This window comes from Drosophila teissieri, chromosome 2R, assembly GCF_016746235.2.
Source record: "Drosophila teissieri strain GT53w chromosome 2R, Prin_Dtei_1.1, whole genome shotgun sequence".
NCBI classification, from domain to species: Eukaryota; Metazoa; Arthropoda; class Insecta; order Diptera; family Drosophilidae; genus Drosophila; species Drosophila teissieri.
This window is the reverse complement of record NC_053030.1, coordinates 5,339,633-5,352,930: the sequence shown is the minus strand read 5'-3', so window position 1 is coordinate 5,352,930 and position 13,298 is coordinate 5,339,633. Positions and strand designations below refer to the sequence as shown.

The following is a 13,298-nucleotide window of genomic DNA, read 5'->3' as shown; positions in this document are numbered from 1 at the left end:
GAGTTTTTCGAGTGGTTTTTAAGCACAATGATTGTGACATAGGACTATGCATATGTCCCTGCATATATCGCACACATATAAGTTAGTTCTTCATGTTTGAGTTCTCATATGTATGAGTTGCAAATTGATCACTTGCCTGACTAATGATTTTCAGATGGATTGAATGATGCGATCTTTGGATGTGGTACGACTGATCCCCAGAACGGCCTGGTGACGGTTCCCTGTTTCCAGGAAATGCGACTTGTATCCAACTATGAGCGATATCAACCCACGCCCAAAGGGCAGGAGGATGTTAGTGCGACGAACCTTACCAATTTTGCGGCCACAAAGAAGAGCAATCCGGAGTTTGAGATAGGCTTGTGTGTCTATTTGTAGTTTAAGGGGCGTTTAAGTGGACTTGGTGAACGCCGTCGCCTGCGAGCTTAACTCAATGGAAACATTATAAATAAGTTGCTTTGGCAGGCGGCTTTTACTATTAATCCAAAGCATGTAAAGATAGAACTATCCACCCTTCTCACGTTATCTCATGTACTAACTGATTAGTTTTACACCTGCTACACGAAGTTGCCGCGGGCACTCAACTTCTTTACTTGAACTTATTTCCGCTGGGCGGGGGAATTCATGGCGTTGTCAAACAAGTACTTAATTTAATAATTCAACAGTTCGCCAGGGCCTGGTGCCCGCAGCCACTGGAGAGTCTGCAGTTTCTGGCATGTAATACAAATAAATTTCGACTAAACGCTTTTAAACAGTCACAGACAATGCGTCGTCGCGTCGTCTGGAGGCGGTGGTGGAGTTGGTGGGGTTGGTGTGGTTGGGGGAGTCGGTGTGACGGAAGGATGGGGGATCCCCAGACCGGAAGTGACGACGGCACAACAGCAGTGCCAAAATGGCAACGTTCTGGCCGGAATGGCTGCGGCAATTAACTCAAATTGATAATGACAACGGAAAAGTTGTAGGCACCTGAGGTGTAGGTGTCGGGAGTCGGTCGGAGTGTGGGCGGTGCTTTATTAGGGGGCGGGGCAGATCGTTGGTGACGTGATTTCATTTTGAGTGCATCCGAAACGGCGACACATTTCGACACGTCCTTTGACAACGCCCTTCGGCGTAATTAAAACGAAATTATTTTCGACAAGTTTGGTTTGCTTCGACTTGGCTTTTTTGCCTGCCTTAACTTACTCAGCTTACTCATCGAATCGAGGCACGTATATTGAGTCTGTCATATGGCTGGCAATCCTGGCGCTCCTTATCAGGATGCTGAGCGTACACTGAAGAAACGGAAAGGCCAATTATAAAGCTGTCCAAAAGAATGCAGCAGAATTTCCATTTTGAAACACGCCGTTTCTCTTCCATTGCATACTTTTAGGCAAATGTCCAAGTAATTAAAAGTCCCCTAGTGCTTTCACTTTTTGTTTTAATTCGCCTCATTAGCTTTTCTCAATGTACTTCCCCTCTCTCCACCCGGTAACGTTCATGTTGGAATTTTTATTTAATTTGCTTCAGCTGTCGTGGGGCTTCAGCTTCCGCTTCTCTTGACTTGTTGTTGTCCTCGGAGTTTGCTGCATTGTTTGAAATTAATTTCACTTGTCGTACATTGAACCAGAATCAGAAGGGCGGCCCAGCCCCTGAGCTCCTCCCTCCAGGAACGCCGCCCATGTCAAACGATGTGTGCGTGCCGTTGCCAATGCCGCTTTAGCACTGCATAAGTTTAGGGACATTTGGTGGAGGAGGATGAACGGAGGAGCAGCAAAGTTGGCAAGCCAAACTCTCCTCTGTTGAGGATGTTGAGGATGTTGAGGATGAGTGTGGAAATGTTGGCTCGGATGCACTCCATTCGGCAATCGGTTGCCAAATCAACGCGCTAATCATGCTGGCAGCAGGCAGCAGGCAAAAGGCAGCAATGCATTTCCCAGCTAACTGACGGACGGAGTGATGTCAACAGCTCGTCCCCGTCTGTCCGAGTCCTTTTTTTGCCCGCCCTCGGGGTCTGCAAGTCCTGGCTTCAGAATTTTTTGTGCTTCCATCCAGGCGGCTTCTGCCTCGAACTGTAGAGCCAACTGACAGCAACAGCTAACTTATGTGGCCGAGAACCAGAGTCAAATGCAGTGCCATCGGCCATCGGCCATGTCCCGGTCCCGGTCCCGGTCCCAGGATCCATCCGCGCTTCTTGTCATTAATCACTGACAATAATGAACTTCCGCCTTTGCCCGAATGCAGCTGACTTTACTCGATCTCCGCAAATGCACTCGGAAAAGATTTTGGCTTCTTGGGGCGCAAGTACTTGGCACATTCTTGATCATCTGTAAATATAGCAGCCATAAGCTGCTTATTCATTAATATATTTGTTTTGATTATAGTTTACTTTTAGATAAGTTAAATGAAAGTTGGAGGAATTTTACAACGTAGACAATAGAACCTATATTTGACAGTATTTCCTGACCAAATCAAACATTATACTTCTTTTAAAACTAATACTTGGACAAAACATTTTGGCAGTGCAGCGTTGTCATTAGCGCAATGTTGCAGAATTTATCGTGTGACTTATGAGAGATACGATGGGCCCAAAGTGAAGCCCAGTCCGGTCTAGACTTCGAGCTGACCTCTCAGTCGGTTCGCAGGCTTGTTTGTTTTTGTATCTCCATTTTCTTGTGATTTTTATCGCTTCGATTTACGACTCATAAAAATGTTAGAGTGCGGAGCGGACTTTTATCTGTCTGGATGGGATGTGCTGGATCTAGTAAGCCATTCAGCCCCCACCCCGCGGAATCCCAGCCCCCCAGCCACCGGCCCTTCGGTCGTGACCATTTAATGCTCGACTGCTCTTGTGACCGGGCCTGCAGTTAGCAGTTAGATGTTCATATGGGTTCCATCGCAAAGTTGTTGATTTTTATGGGATTTTGGCGATGCAGAAATTATTCTTAGAGTGCCAGGAGCGCAGTTCAACCAAATAAACACAGTGACGGCCATTATAGGTCGGAATTCAAGTTTGAACTCTGAATGTGCTGGTGCTGGAAAACATTAATGTGCACAAAGTTCTTAAAGCTCTTTACTTCGGACAATAATCGACTGATCCCAACACGTAATCTTTTGCGAGTATCAAATACTATTACTTTGCGCACTAAATTTGTAAATAAGTTGCATTTTGTATCACATTTTATACACTGTTATCCCTGGCCAAATCCCTTCATCTTAGCCCCCTCATCGCAGCTCTCCTTTAACTACAATCTATTCGCCACTAGAGCGAGTTAGCAGCAATTTTCCTACCAATCTGAAGTACCGACATCCTGCATTTGACAGTTATTAGATTAACACCTAACGGCCAACGGGATGGAGCTCTTTATTCCTGACACCAGACAGACAACGGATACTCGATTACTCTCCCTGTCGTCCTGGCCAGGCGATGTTGCACGAAATTGGACAAACAATAAAGCGCTCAAAATGTATGCGAACATAAAATCTCGGCCGGGCCGTAGGAGTACTGCACAGAGTGGGCCGAAACAAAAGGCCAAGCCCGGTTGGCCATGTCCATGTCCATGTGATGGCGGAATAGGGGAACTCTGAATACTCGTACAGAACACAGAGCATACAGGCGATGTCAATTTCAGACAAACAAGCCAACGTAAGTAGATATATGTGAGCGCGTGTGCATATTGATATATGGCCAGGATATTGATATATATGTATATGGCTTATATGACATCCAAGATGGGCCCAGTCACTGCACACCACGAATGCCGCCTGTCCATTTCGAGCAGCACATAAAAAGTGGGTTTGAGTGCCAGTTGAAAGCTGTCAGTGGCTGTTTAGATTTACGTGCCGCACTGCAGCCATGTCGGCTGAATGGCCACCCACCAAAGTGCCACCCACTCCCCCCCCCCACCCAGAACTGCACTTTGTAACAATGCAAAAACAACCAGACAGGATCCCCCGCCCACAGTCCAAAGTCCACTGTCCACTGCCCACTCTGTTTACTGCCCACTGCCACTGCCCACTGTCCCCTGTCATCGCTCTGACTTTTTGTTAATGAAAGTGTCAGCTAGACAAACGCACCCCAAACCCCGGACTCTGCCTCACCGATGGCTCACCTCACCTAACAACCCTTTCGGAAGCCACGGCCTTTGTCCATTTTGTGGCCCACAGCTCGCCGGTGGGGAACTCCCCCCATTTCGGCTCCAATAAATTATGATCCGGCTGATTTGCGCTGTGGCCATTGTAAAAGCTCTAGCTTCCAGTGCGAGTTTGTGAGTTTGCGAGTCGTCGTCTGCCAGCGGCGACTTTTGTTTCGATTTTGCATTGAGCGTTCGCGTAATGGGGAAAAATGCATAATTATTTTGCATTTGATATATTGCCTACTTCGGGGCTGATCAGATGAAATCGAACTAGAGGGGGATACAACTTAGCCAAGTTCAGCTAATACAGGTTTCTCATTTTACGTGACTAGCAGCCATATGCATACGGAGGAGGGGAAACAAGTATGTATCTCGACATATGCACGTGCCTTACAATCTTCTCCAGCGATCTCAACTGAGATGCAGTAATGAGATAATCCGTTCTGTTTGCTGGCTTCGTATTTTCCAGCAGAACTGCGTAGCAATTAGCGAGTGAGTCGGAGGCCCATCCTTGAGGCCCATAATCCAAAACGCCTCTAACTCAATTTACATGCCAAAATGCGACAGGAGCTGAGCACAGGAAAAGCCGGGCAAAGTCAAGGAATCAGGAATAAGGAGCGAGGAACAAGAAGCCAGGAGTCGGGAGATCCCAATCCGAACCGAGGTCCCCTCGACATTATTAAAACGGATAAATCGCGACGTGCAACGATGTGTTGGGCGAAAGTGAAAAGCTGTGCGTGGGTAATTAAAAACGGGAGCTGGAAAAGCCAGAGCCGAAGCTGGAAAAGCGGAGTCAGATAAGGACAGTCGGGTAATTCGCATGTCGGATTTTAATTAATTCAGGCCAAGAGAAACAAGAAGCGCCTTGGAGATAGGTCGTCCTGGGGAATCCGTCTCGTTTCCCCACCGTTTTAAGTAGGTTAATGCTGCACGAGAGGTGGGTGCGCTATGGTTTTTTGGGCAAAAGCGGAGGCTGGGGGCCTCCAGTAGACGCCTTAATTGGCGGGCGTCGCAAAATATTTACCGTTACACTTACCGCTCGAAAAGCCAGGGGTCGGGAAATGGGAAATGGGAGAGATGATGAAGTGCGCAAATGTTTGCACTTTCCCATTATGACTATTTAGAGACGCCAAACACTTTTAGGTGTGAACAGGGCGACGGGGTGACAACACCCCCAAATTATTCCGATTCACGGAGGGGGGCGAGTGTTGACGTCTTGATAAGAGCATGTTTAGAAAATATTTTCACATTATGCGTAGCATTTATTTGCAATTTATCTCTTTTTATGTGGGCATGAGCATGCTGCACACATACTGTCAGCCCACTGTCGATTTCACAATATTTTTATCAGTTTTCGTTGGCATTTATACCCAGTAGCCCATTCAAAAAACATCCGTGAATATTTTCTACAGCTAAACAAAAAATCCAACCTTCCAGACTTACTTATTACAGACTTTGAAACATAGGCTTCGCCCACATCTTGGCTTTTTACCTTTTTTTTTTAGACATTAACTGATTTTAGTTATACTAACAATGTGCTCTAAGACCAACGAACGGGCCACACGGCTTCATGAACCCGGAAAGGTTTGCAGGGAATTGTTGTACCTCAGGTCGAGGGTGGTAAGTATTATTTCTGTAAGCCCGCTAGCTTAATTACTTATGAAAAGTATTATTTATGACACTATATTATTTTCTTATTGAATTTTCATTTGCTAGCCGGTACGTGAAGTTCCCGCCTTCACTTTTCAGGCACTGCAGCCCAATACTGTGGTGAAACCTCCTCCAAAGTGAGTTCATCGAAGGTCGCGGGATTATCTTTATGAAACCTGAGTTTTAAACTCTCCCCACGAATTCACAGAATCGACATCTTCAAGCGAAAGCCAGTGAAGGAGACCGTATTCAAGATCTACTTCAATCGCGGGGACATTCCGTGTGTGATGTCCGGCAGGAGCAGCAAACAGGATCCCACCAAGGAGCGTCCGGTGAAGTGGCACTGTGTGCCGGAGAATCTCGACTACTGCTACTATCTGCCCATCTTCGTGGACGGACTGGCGGACATGGACTACGACACCCGGTTACTCGCGGTCAACGGAGCCATCGACCTCATCATGCGGTCCCCCAAAAAGGTGCTCCCCGTGCTGCCCAAGCTCATCCTTCCACTAAAACGGGCTTTCCAGACGCGCGACAAGCGGATCATCATCTCCGCCCTCCAAGTCATTCAGCTGATGGTCCGACTGGGTGAGCTAGCTGACCACATGTTCTCGGGGTGAACTATCAAATGTTTATAATAGTCATAGGTATTGAGGTACTAGGAATGGAATGGCATTGCAAAGGCTTTTATAATCCCATTATAATTTCATTGTATTATTTATTGTCTATCTCACATATAGAGTAATTCTGGTCAAGGCAATCTACAGAGATCATATATATATAACTTTGCAACTTAATGCATTCCTCACTGTAAGGCATTGCAATGGCTTTTATTATCCCATCATAATTTCATTGTATGATTTATTGTCTATCTCACATATAAAGTAATTCTGGTCAAGGCAACCTACCGGGATCATATAATGATTATAGGACCCTTGCAACTCGATGCATTTCTCACTGTAAGATAGGTTATTTGTATCCTCAAGGTTAAAGTTTATATATCTAGCTTTCAGTCCAGAGGCCTCATTTATAAAGCTTTCATCAGATAGAATGTTACTGATGTCCACCCAATAGTTTTCACTCACTTGCAGTCTAGCCCTAATAGCACTCCACTCCTCTTTATTTTCAAGGCTAACCAGTCTACTTTGCATTATGTCACATTTAAGTAACGCTTCATACCACTCTAGTTTTTCAATGCTCTCGATGTAGTAGAACTTTTCGCCAATTCTCTCGAATGATCTATGTTTTAAATCATCGGAGTCATTGAATCCCAGACAGCGGAAAAGCGGTTTTAAAATGCACGGCATGTTGTCCAGACTTGACCGTTCATAAGAAGGCTCTTCATTTAATTTCGAATTGATTGTTGACTGCTCATCCCAATCAGTATTTCTGCTCATCATTTCTTTTCCAGTGGTATATTTCCAACGGATATATATCACCTAAAAATTAAGTTATTAACTTAAATTAGGTTTATTTCAACTGACTCTTCTACAACATTTAGTATCAGACTATCTTACCACAATGGAAATTATGACTAATATCAGCAGAATAAGTCTTGTCGTTGAATATAACATAATTTAAAAAGCACAACAGCGGTATACGAAGTATCCTCTCTTACGATTTGATGTATGTATATTAAGCAGCCTTATTCGAAACGAACCATTTATATCAAGAGTTTGCTGATAAAGTAGTTTTTACCACGAAACATGCGTTGCGCATGATTAGTAAAAACCGTCTTACTACGAAATCCGATTAGTCAATTACACTATTATTGAGCACTTTGGGATTATTATAAGTTACTCACTCAATTCAATGCAATACCCAGGTCCCTGTGTGGGTCAGGCCCTGGTGCCCTTCTACCGCCAGTTGCTGGCCGTGTGCAACCTCTACAAGAACGTGAACGTGAACCTCGGAGAGGGTATCGATCCCGACCGGAACTGCCGTATCGGCGACGTCATCGAGGACACCCTGAAGCTGCTGGAGTACTGCGGAGGCCCCAATGCCTTCATCAACATCAAGTACATGGTGCCCACCTACGAGAGCAGCGTCTTCCCCAAGTGCGAGGCGCCCGAGCCCCGGGATGCCTGACATGTCCCATGTCCGCCTCCAATTCGCTTTTCTTTGGTTAGCCTTCAGTTAACGAGCATTTGCGATCGAGTTTTAACTGCCAAATCGAAGTTTGTGAACCTTCAAATCGGGGATGAGTAAAGCCAAAATTAATCATTAGTTTGTGAGTATTACTTGGCGAATTGCGGTGGAAGGTTCTCGTTACTCTAAAAGATCACGTTTAGACTTTCAAAGCAGTAAAGTATCTTATTATAGCTGTTTATTCCTGACCGTAACTTTCTGTTAGCAGCTACAGTTTTCTACTCTTTTCTAAATATTCTGAATGCAAGTTTGTAATACGCATTAACACCACTTAAAGAGAAAGCCTGTCTAATTAAGTTGGTCTACTTAAAACAAGTATTTTTATGTATTGTAAAGCACATTCAATTGTGGCCCGAGTTCAATCGAGTTTGTACAAAATCCGTTTAAAGACAGTAAGGGATATGTTTAAGGGCACATGAGGGCTCATGTAAATATTTCCACCTTAACTCGGTTTCCGTGTAGGACTTTTTGCCTAAAGCAATACTCGTGTTCGGCTGCACTTACCCCGTCCCGTTCTTGTGTCAACAACCCAACACCCCAACTACTGGAAAAGTGCCATCTGCTAGACAGTCAAGTGATAAATGCCTAATTAATTTTTAATTTTCGAAAACGCTGAAAGGCGGCCGGGGAAAAATACGTTTTATGCTTACAGTTTTGGGCCAATAGAAGAAGTCGTGCCATAAATAAAAAGCTCATTACAATAAATCATAAAGTGAAAATTGTTCAATTTGCTCCGGTTCTTTTTAATGGAATATCCGTGTAGCGGGCTTCGAGTGTCTGGTTAGCAGCACTCGTCTAAGGATGCGTGTTCGGGAGGGTTTGGAACTGCTCCTCCTGCCGAAATTTACTGTCCTGTCTGGGTCTGTCCTCCGAATCCCCTTATCTCTGGCCTAAATCAGCCGAACGGGCCATACACTTTTGACTTTTGAGCGCTGTCCTCCAGTCCTCGAGTCCGCCAGTTCCTGAAAATCGAAGGATGGGCGCACTCTAAATTTAATTTACCTAAATTGCTTGGGGTGGATGTGGTTTGGACCTCGGCCCAAACACCCTCCCACCCTCTTGCCATTTCAAAATTGCTCATTGCGCTTTTCGGCGTAATTAAGGACGGCCCTCCAGAAAATTTCAAAAACAAATCTTGTTATCAACGGGCACCAACACGAAACAGTTGCTCTTGTTCGGTTTCTGACCAGGCCGTTGGTCAGTCAATCTACACTCAGCGCATTAACTGCCTTAGTTCATTGGAACTGGACCACACTGGGGATTGCAGAGGATATGTAGGCTTATAGTTTAGGATTCTTCCTTAATTGTTTTAAATGTTATTGATGTTTCAAAGATTAGTGCTTCTATGGCTATAAATATAATTGTTACATTTTAATCATTATCATTCAACTTCTGTTTTTGAATTATACAATTCCAAATTGAAATCCTTTTTGATAAAGATATTTTCAAACTAGAACACAATTTTTCCAGTGCATTCCGCGATGGGATGGTGAGATGGTGGTTTGGATGGCCTCTGACCTGCTGACAGAGGGACTGGGACCCCCGCCCATCTCGTTGCCGGTGGCTGGTTGATTGTGGTGCGTAGATAAAAACCTGCCAAGTGTTGCAACTCAATTTGCCCCCCGAGCCAAGCCACACCCCATGTGGAAACTACCCCTCGATGGGTTGGCCCCGCATCGTTCCAGCACACAAGTTCTTAATTCACTTTTTGGTGGCGCGTGTTTTTTGCCTGCTTGATTCTATTTCTGAATTCTCCTTTTCAATCTCCTGTTGACGGTAAATCAAACAGTCCCCCTGGGTGCAGCGCCACTTGACGACCCTCCCGTTGGGCTAAATTGCATTTACTTGCTGCGAGTTTTCCATGTTATTGTGATGCTACCGGATTCAAAATGTTAAAATGTTGGTAAAACGTTTTGACATTTTATACGCACTTTTCGAAGACTATTTTTTATTGCGTCTGAAGACTCTGGACTTGTCTCCATCATGGGGTGGAATCAGGCAAAAAGGGTTCACAACAGGACGCCGAAACTTTGATTTAGATGCTTAGGTCGCTCATCAGAATATAATCAGCTTTGGGATATAATGAGAAGTCTAGGATATAAGGGAGGTCTTTATAGGGGCTATTCAAGTATTTAAATATATAAGGTGAATGACATATTTCGATTTTTTATATTATTGGGTAATTTTATTATGAAATAACCAAGATATTTTCCATTACTGTAGATATACTAATCGGAAAGTATTATAGGTAAAATGAAGCATCGACCTTCAGAAGTATATAACATATGGATCAGGGTAACTAGCTAAGTCGATCTAGCCCTGTCCGTCCGTACAAATGAGACCAGAGACTTGGCGTTCAAATTTGGCTTCCACTGGCTTTCGTAAGCTATACCGTCCCCACTTGTTTTTTTTATGATAAAGTTGCTTACTGTCTAATACCTGTTAAATTCCTGCTATGTAGTCTAGGACACCCTTTGAAGCTAAACGGGTATAAGTAGCAATGATAACATGGTGGAGCATTAAAACTTGTAAGTTTATGTAAATTCTGTAGTTTCTGTTATACCTACGCCCACTCGCACCTTAGCCAAATGTGATATTAATTTTTTGGTGAGCTACCGAAATATTCCCTCCTTGATGGAGTCGATTGGACCACTCCTTCGGTTTCTCCAATGCCCAGAAGGGCTTTCCCGTCACTCCCAAACTGGCGTACGGGGAGCTTTCACATGCAGGACTTCCCCATTAAGTCATGCCCAAATCTACGGGTGTATGCTGTGGCCAGTGGGCTGGAAATTGCTTTAATACCCCGGAAATTGCACGAGAGTTGCATAAATTGACACGCAACGCCCCGTGGGCGCAATCCCATCCAATCCAATGTAATGAGTATTTCAGACACCGAAAGTACTGCCTCACTCCTCACAGAATTTTTATGGACTGGGATTGAGGCGAGCAAGCCCATTTTTAGTGAACATACATCTCCGAACGAAAGGCGCATGTAGAACGTGCGAATCAATATAAAAATCGAATAAAAAATCATCAATACGTTTAGCTGGCCAAAGACAAATCGCTGACAGAAAGTTGTGAAAACAAATTTATACATTTCTTCTCTTCATAAGATTAAATCCAATACTTTAAACTTTGTTAGGACTAGAACTAGAAGTAAGCCCACTAAGTTTGCCATAATTACGATTGCATTGTGGCCCAGTGTATTTTCCATTTATTTGGCAAGTAATTGCATAATAGTTCTCATCAAGCGATGGGCGGAAGTTCGTTTCCTTTTCGCGTTTCTTTTCATATTTTGGGGGGTCACAAATTGTCCCCAGTCGCGTTTGTGTAATCGCGGCTATTTGACCAGACACAAAGCGCAGTTGTGGACTTTGGACCCCGTTCCCAATCCGTTTGTCCATTTGTGCAATCCGCACTTAGCCGGTCACGACCAGACATAAAGAGTATAAAGAGTATGAAGAGTGTATAGAGTCTGCCCCATCGGGCGCAGATGGTCGCATTTTCACGACCCACGTGCGTTTTGTGGAAGCTGCCCGGAAGCGAATCGAAATTATCACCAATTTGCAGTCATCGAAATCCAATTATGGGACGTGTGTGAGACCGGTTCCAGATCCGTTTGTAACCCAAGAGCAGTAGGTCCTCGAATCCTCCGCAGCCGAGTGTGCCATATGCTGGCTGCGAGATACCCAAAAGTGCAGCGCGAATCGGAATAGAAATGGGTGCAGAGACACTATGCAGCAAAGAACTGAAACACATATTATGCAAATTTTGTATCGAGATGGCACTAAAAGCACACCAATACAATACAACTATATTTGATTGGTGACTACACATATTCTGTCTGGAAATTTTGATTGTCAAATACTTTAAATTTAGAGATTGTGTCACTATATATAAGTAATCGTTATTAAACCAAACAAATGCAACAGCATAATAATAGTGTCTTACTAATAACTATATTTCTGAACCTGGCAAGACTCCGTCTCAATATTGCAGCTCAGTGTAATCGGATTAGGCTGGCTGCAGTTTCCACTTTCCACTTTCCCGGCCAACCGGAGAACTGGAGAACTGGAGGGAAGCACAGCGAAAAAACATAATTTGCGAGAATTGTCACACGACACGGCTCGGGGGCACTTTGTAGTGACTTATTTGCAATTTGCGAAATGGAAGCGGGACCGAAAGAGGATGAAGGTCACTGGGAGTGGGGTTGAACCCGGACTGGCCAAGTGGAACTCGGCAGACGCCGCACTAAATCATGCATGTCAAGTCGAGTAGTTGTCCCGTTTGCAGCTCTATCGAGCGAGCTCATCATAATCGCCGCTGCGAATACGAATCATTATCGACTGCACTTTCCCCAGGGGCTCACCCCCTCCCCACCCAGAATATAATACACCCTCATCCTCCCCAGTTGTCGCTTAGTTCCGGCATGCGACAGATGCAACAGACGTGCAGACTTCCGGGGTCGGAGGTCGGAGGTCTGAGGGTTTTGTGGTGCGACCGCAAGAGGGTCTTAAAAAGGGCCACCCCGGCCGCTCCTCCAGCCGCTCCTCCTGTCACTGCTCATTGTCAGCTAAGTGTCGCGGGGGTTGGAGTTGGATGTTGGGTGTTGGGTGTTGGGGGACGGCCTTGCTGGTGGGAGTGGGTGGGAAGTGGGTGGACGGTCAACAAGCCACAGGAGCAGGGCCAGCACTCGAAACAGCGCCAAACATTTCCATTTTCAAGGGCCTTAAACCAACTTTTTTGCACTCAAGCAACCTGCCAGATTACGTCGATGTGGGAGGCAAGGTGTCCATAAAAAATCCTTGCATGAACAGTGGGTCGCGATAAGGGGAACAATTACTTTTCATTTAAGATTAAATAGATTTATATTATATTTATTTGTATTAGTTATTCCTTGTTTTATTCGATGGAATCTGTATTCAATTTCCATTATTATGCATTATAAAACAATAGCTTACTACAGGTGGAATTTTTAGATTGAGCTTAAACACAGTTTTCTTTAACATGCATTTAAATTGCATGAGAACCACTGTGGTGTTGCCCTCCACCCACAGAGTGCCACCGCATCAGCATCATCAGGAGCAGCAGCAGGAGCAGCATCAGAGCAGCGATGGCGGTGCCCACACAACAAAGGACAACCACACAGACGATAAGACGACAAGAACGGCAAAGGCAGTCGACTTCCGCTGCAGCTACACTGAGATAAAATGAGTGATGAATAACAGCATCGCGGAAATATTACAAAAAGTGTTACCAAGCTGAAATCAAAAAGCAATACATATATTTGAAATGGAATCGAACATTTCTGGAATTTTAAAAATGGGTTTGGAAAGCCAACAGCTTAAAATATTGTTTTTGAATATGCATCCCTATCGACATTTTTCCAAG

The 13,298-nt window shown here is 44.6% G+C and overlaps 1 protein-coding gene across 1 annotated transcript; it reads left to right on the top strand.

The window, feature by feature from the left end:
- Positions 1–5,480: 5,480 nt before the first annotated feature.
- Positions 5,481–7,985, top strand: LOC122613830 (parkin coregulated gene protein homolog). The gene is made up of 4 exons (XM_043788227.1): positions 5,481–5,729; positions 5,826–5,896; positions 5,968–6,347; positions 7,585–7,985. The coding sequence occupies exons 1-4, from the start codon at positions 5,643–5,645 to the stop codon at positions 7,845–7,847; spliced, it is 801 nt and encodes a 266-aa protein (XP_043644162.1). The 5' UTR covers positions 5,481–5,642; the 3' UTR covers positions 7,848–7,985.
- The last annotated feature ends 5,313 nt before the right edge of the window (positions 7,986–13,298 follow it).

Coding starts and splice junctions, on each gene's coding strand:
- LOC122613830 (XM_043788227.1), top strand. CDS start 5,643: ATGTGCTCTAAGACCAACGAACGGGCCACACGGCTTCATGAACCCGGA. Junction 5,897..5,967: donor GTGGTGAAACCTCCTCCAAA/GTGAGTTCATCG, acceptor ACGAATTCACAG/AATCGACATCTTCAAGCGAA. Junction 6,348..7,584: donor TCAGCTGATGGTCCGACTGG/GTGAGCTAGCTG, acceptor TGCAATACCCAG/GTCCCTGTGTGGGTCAGGCC.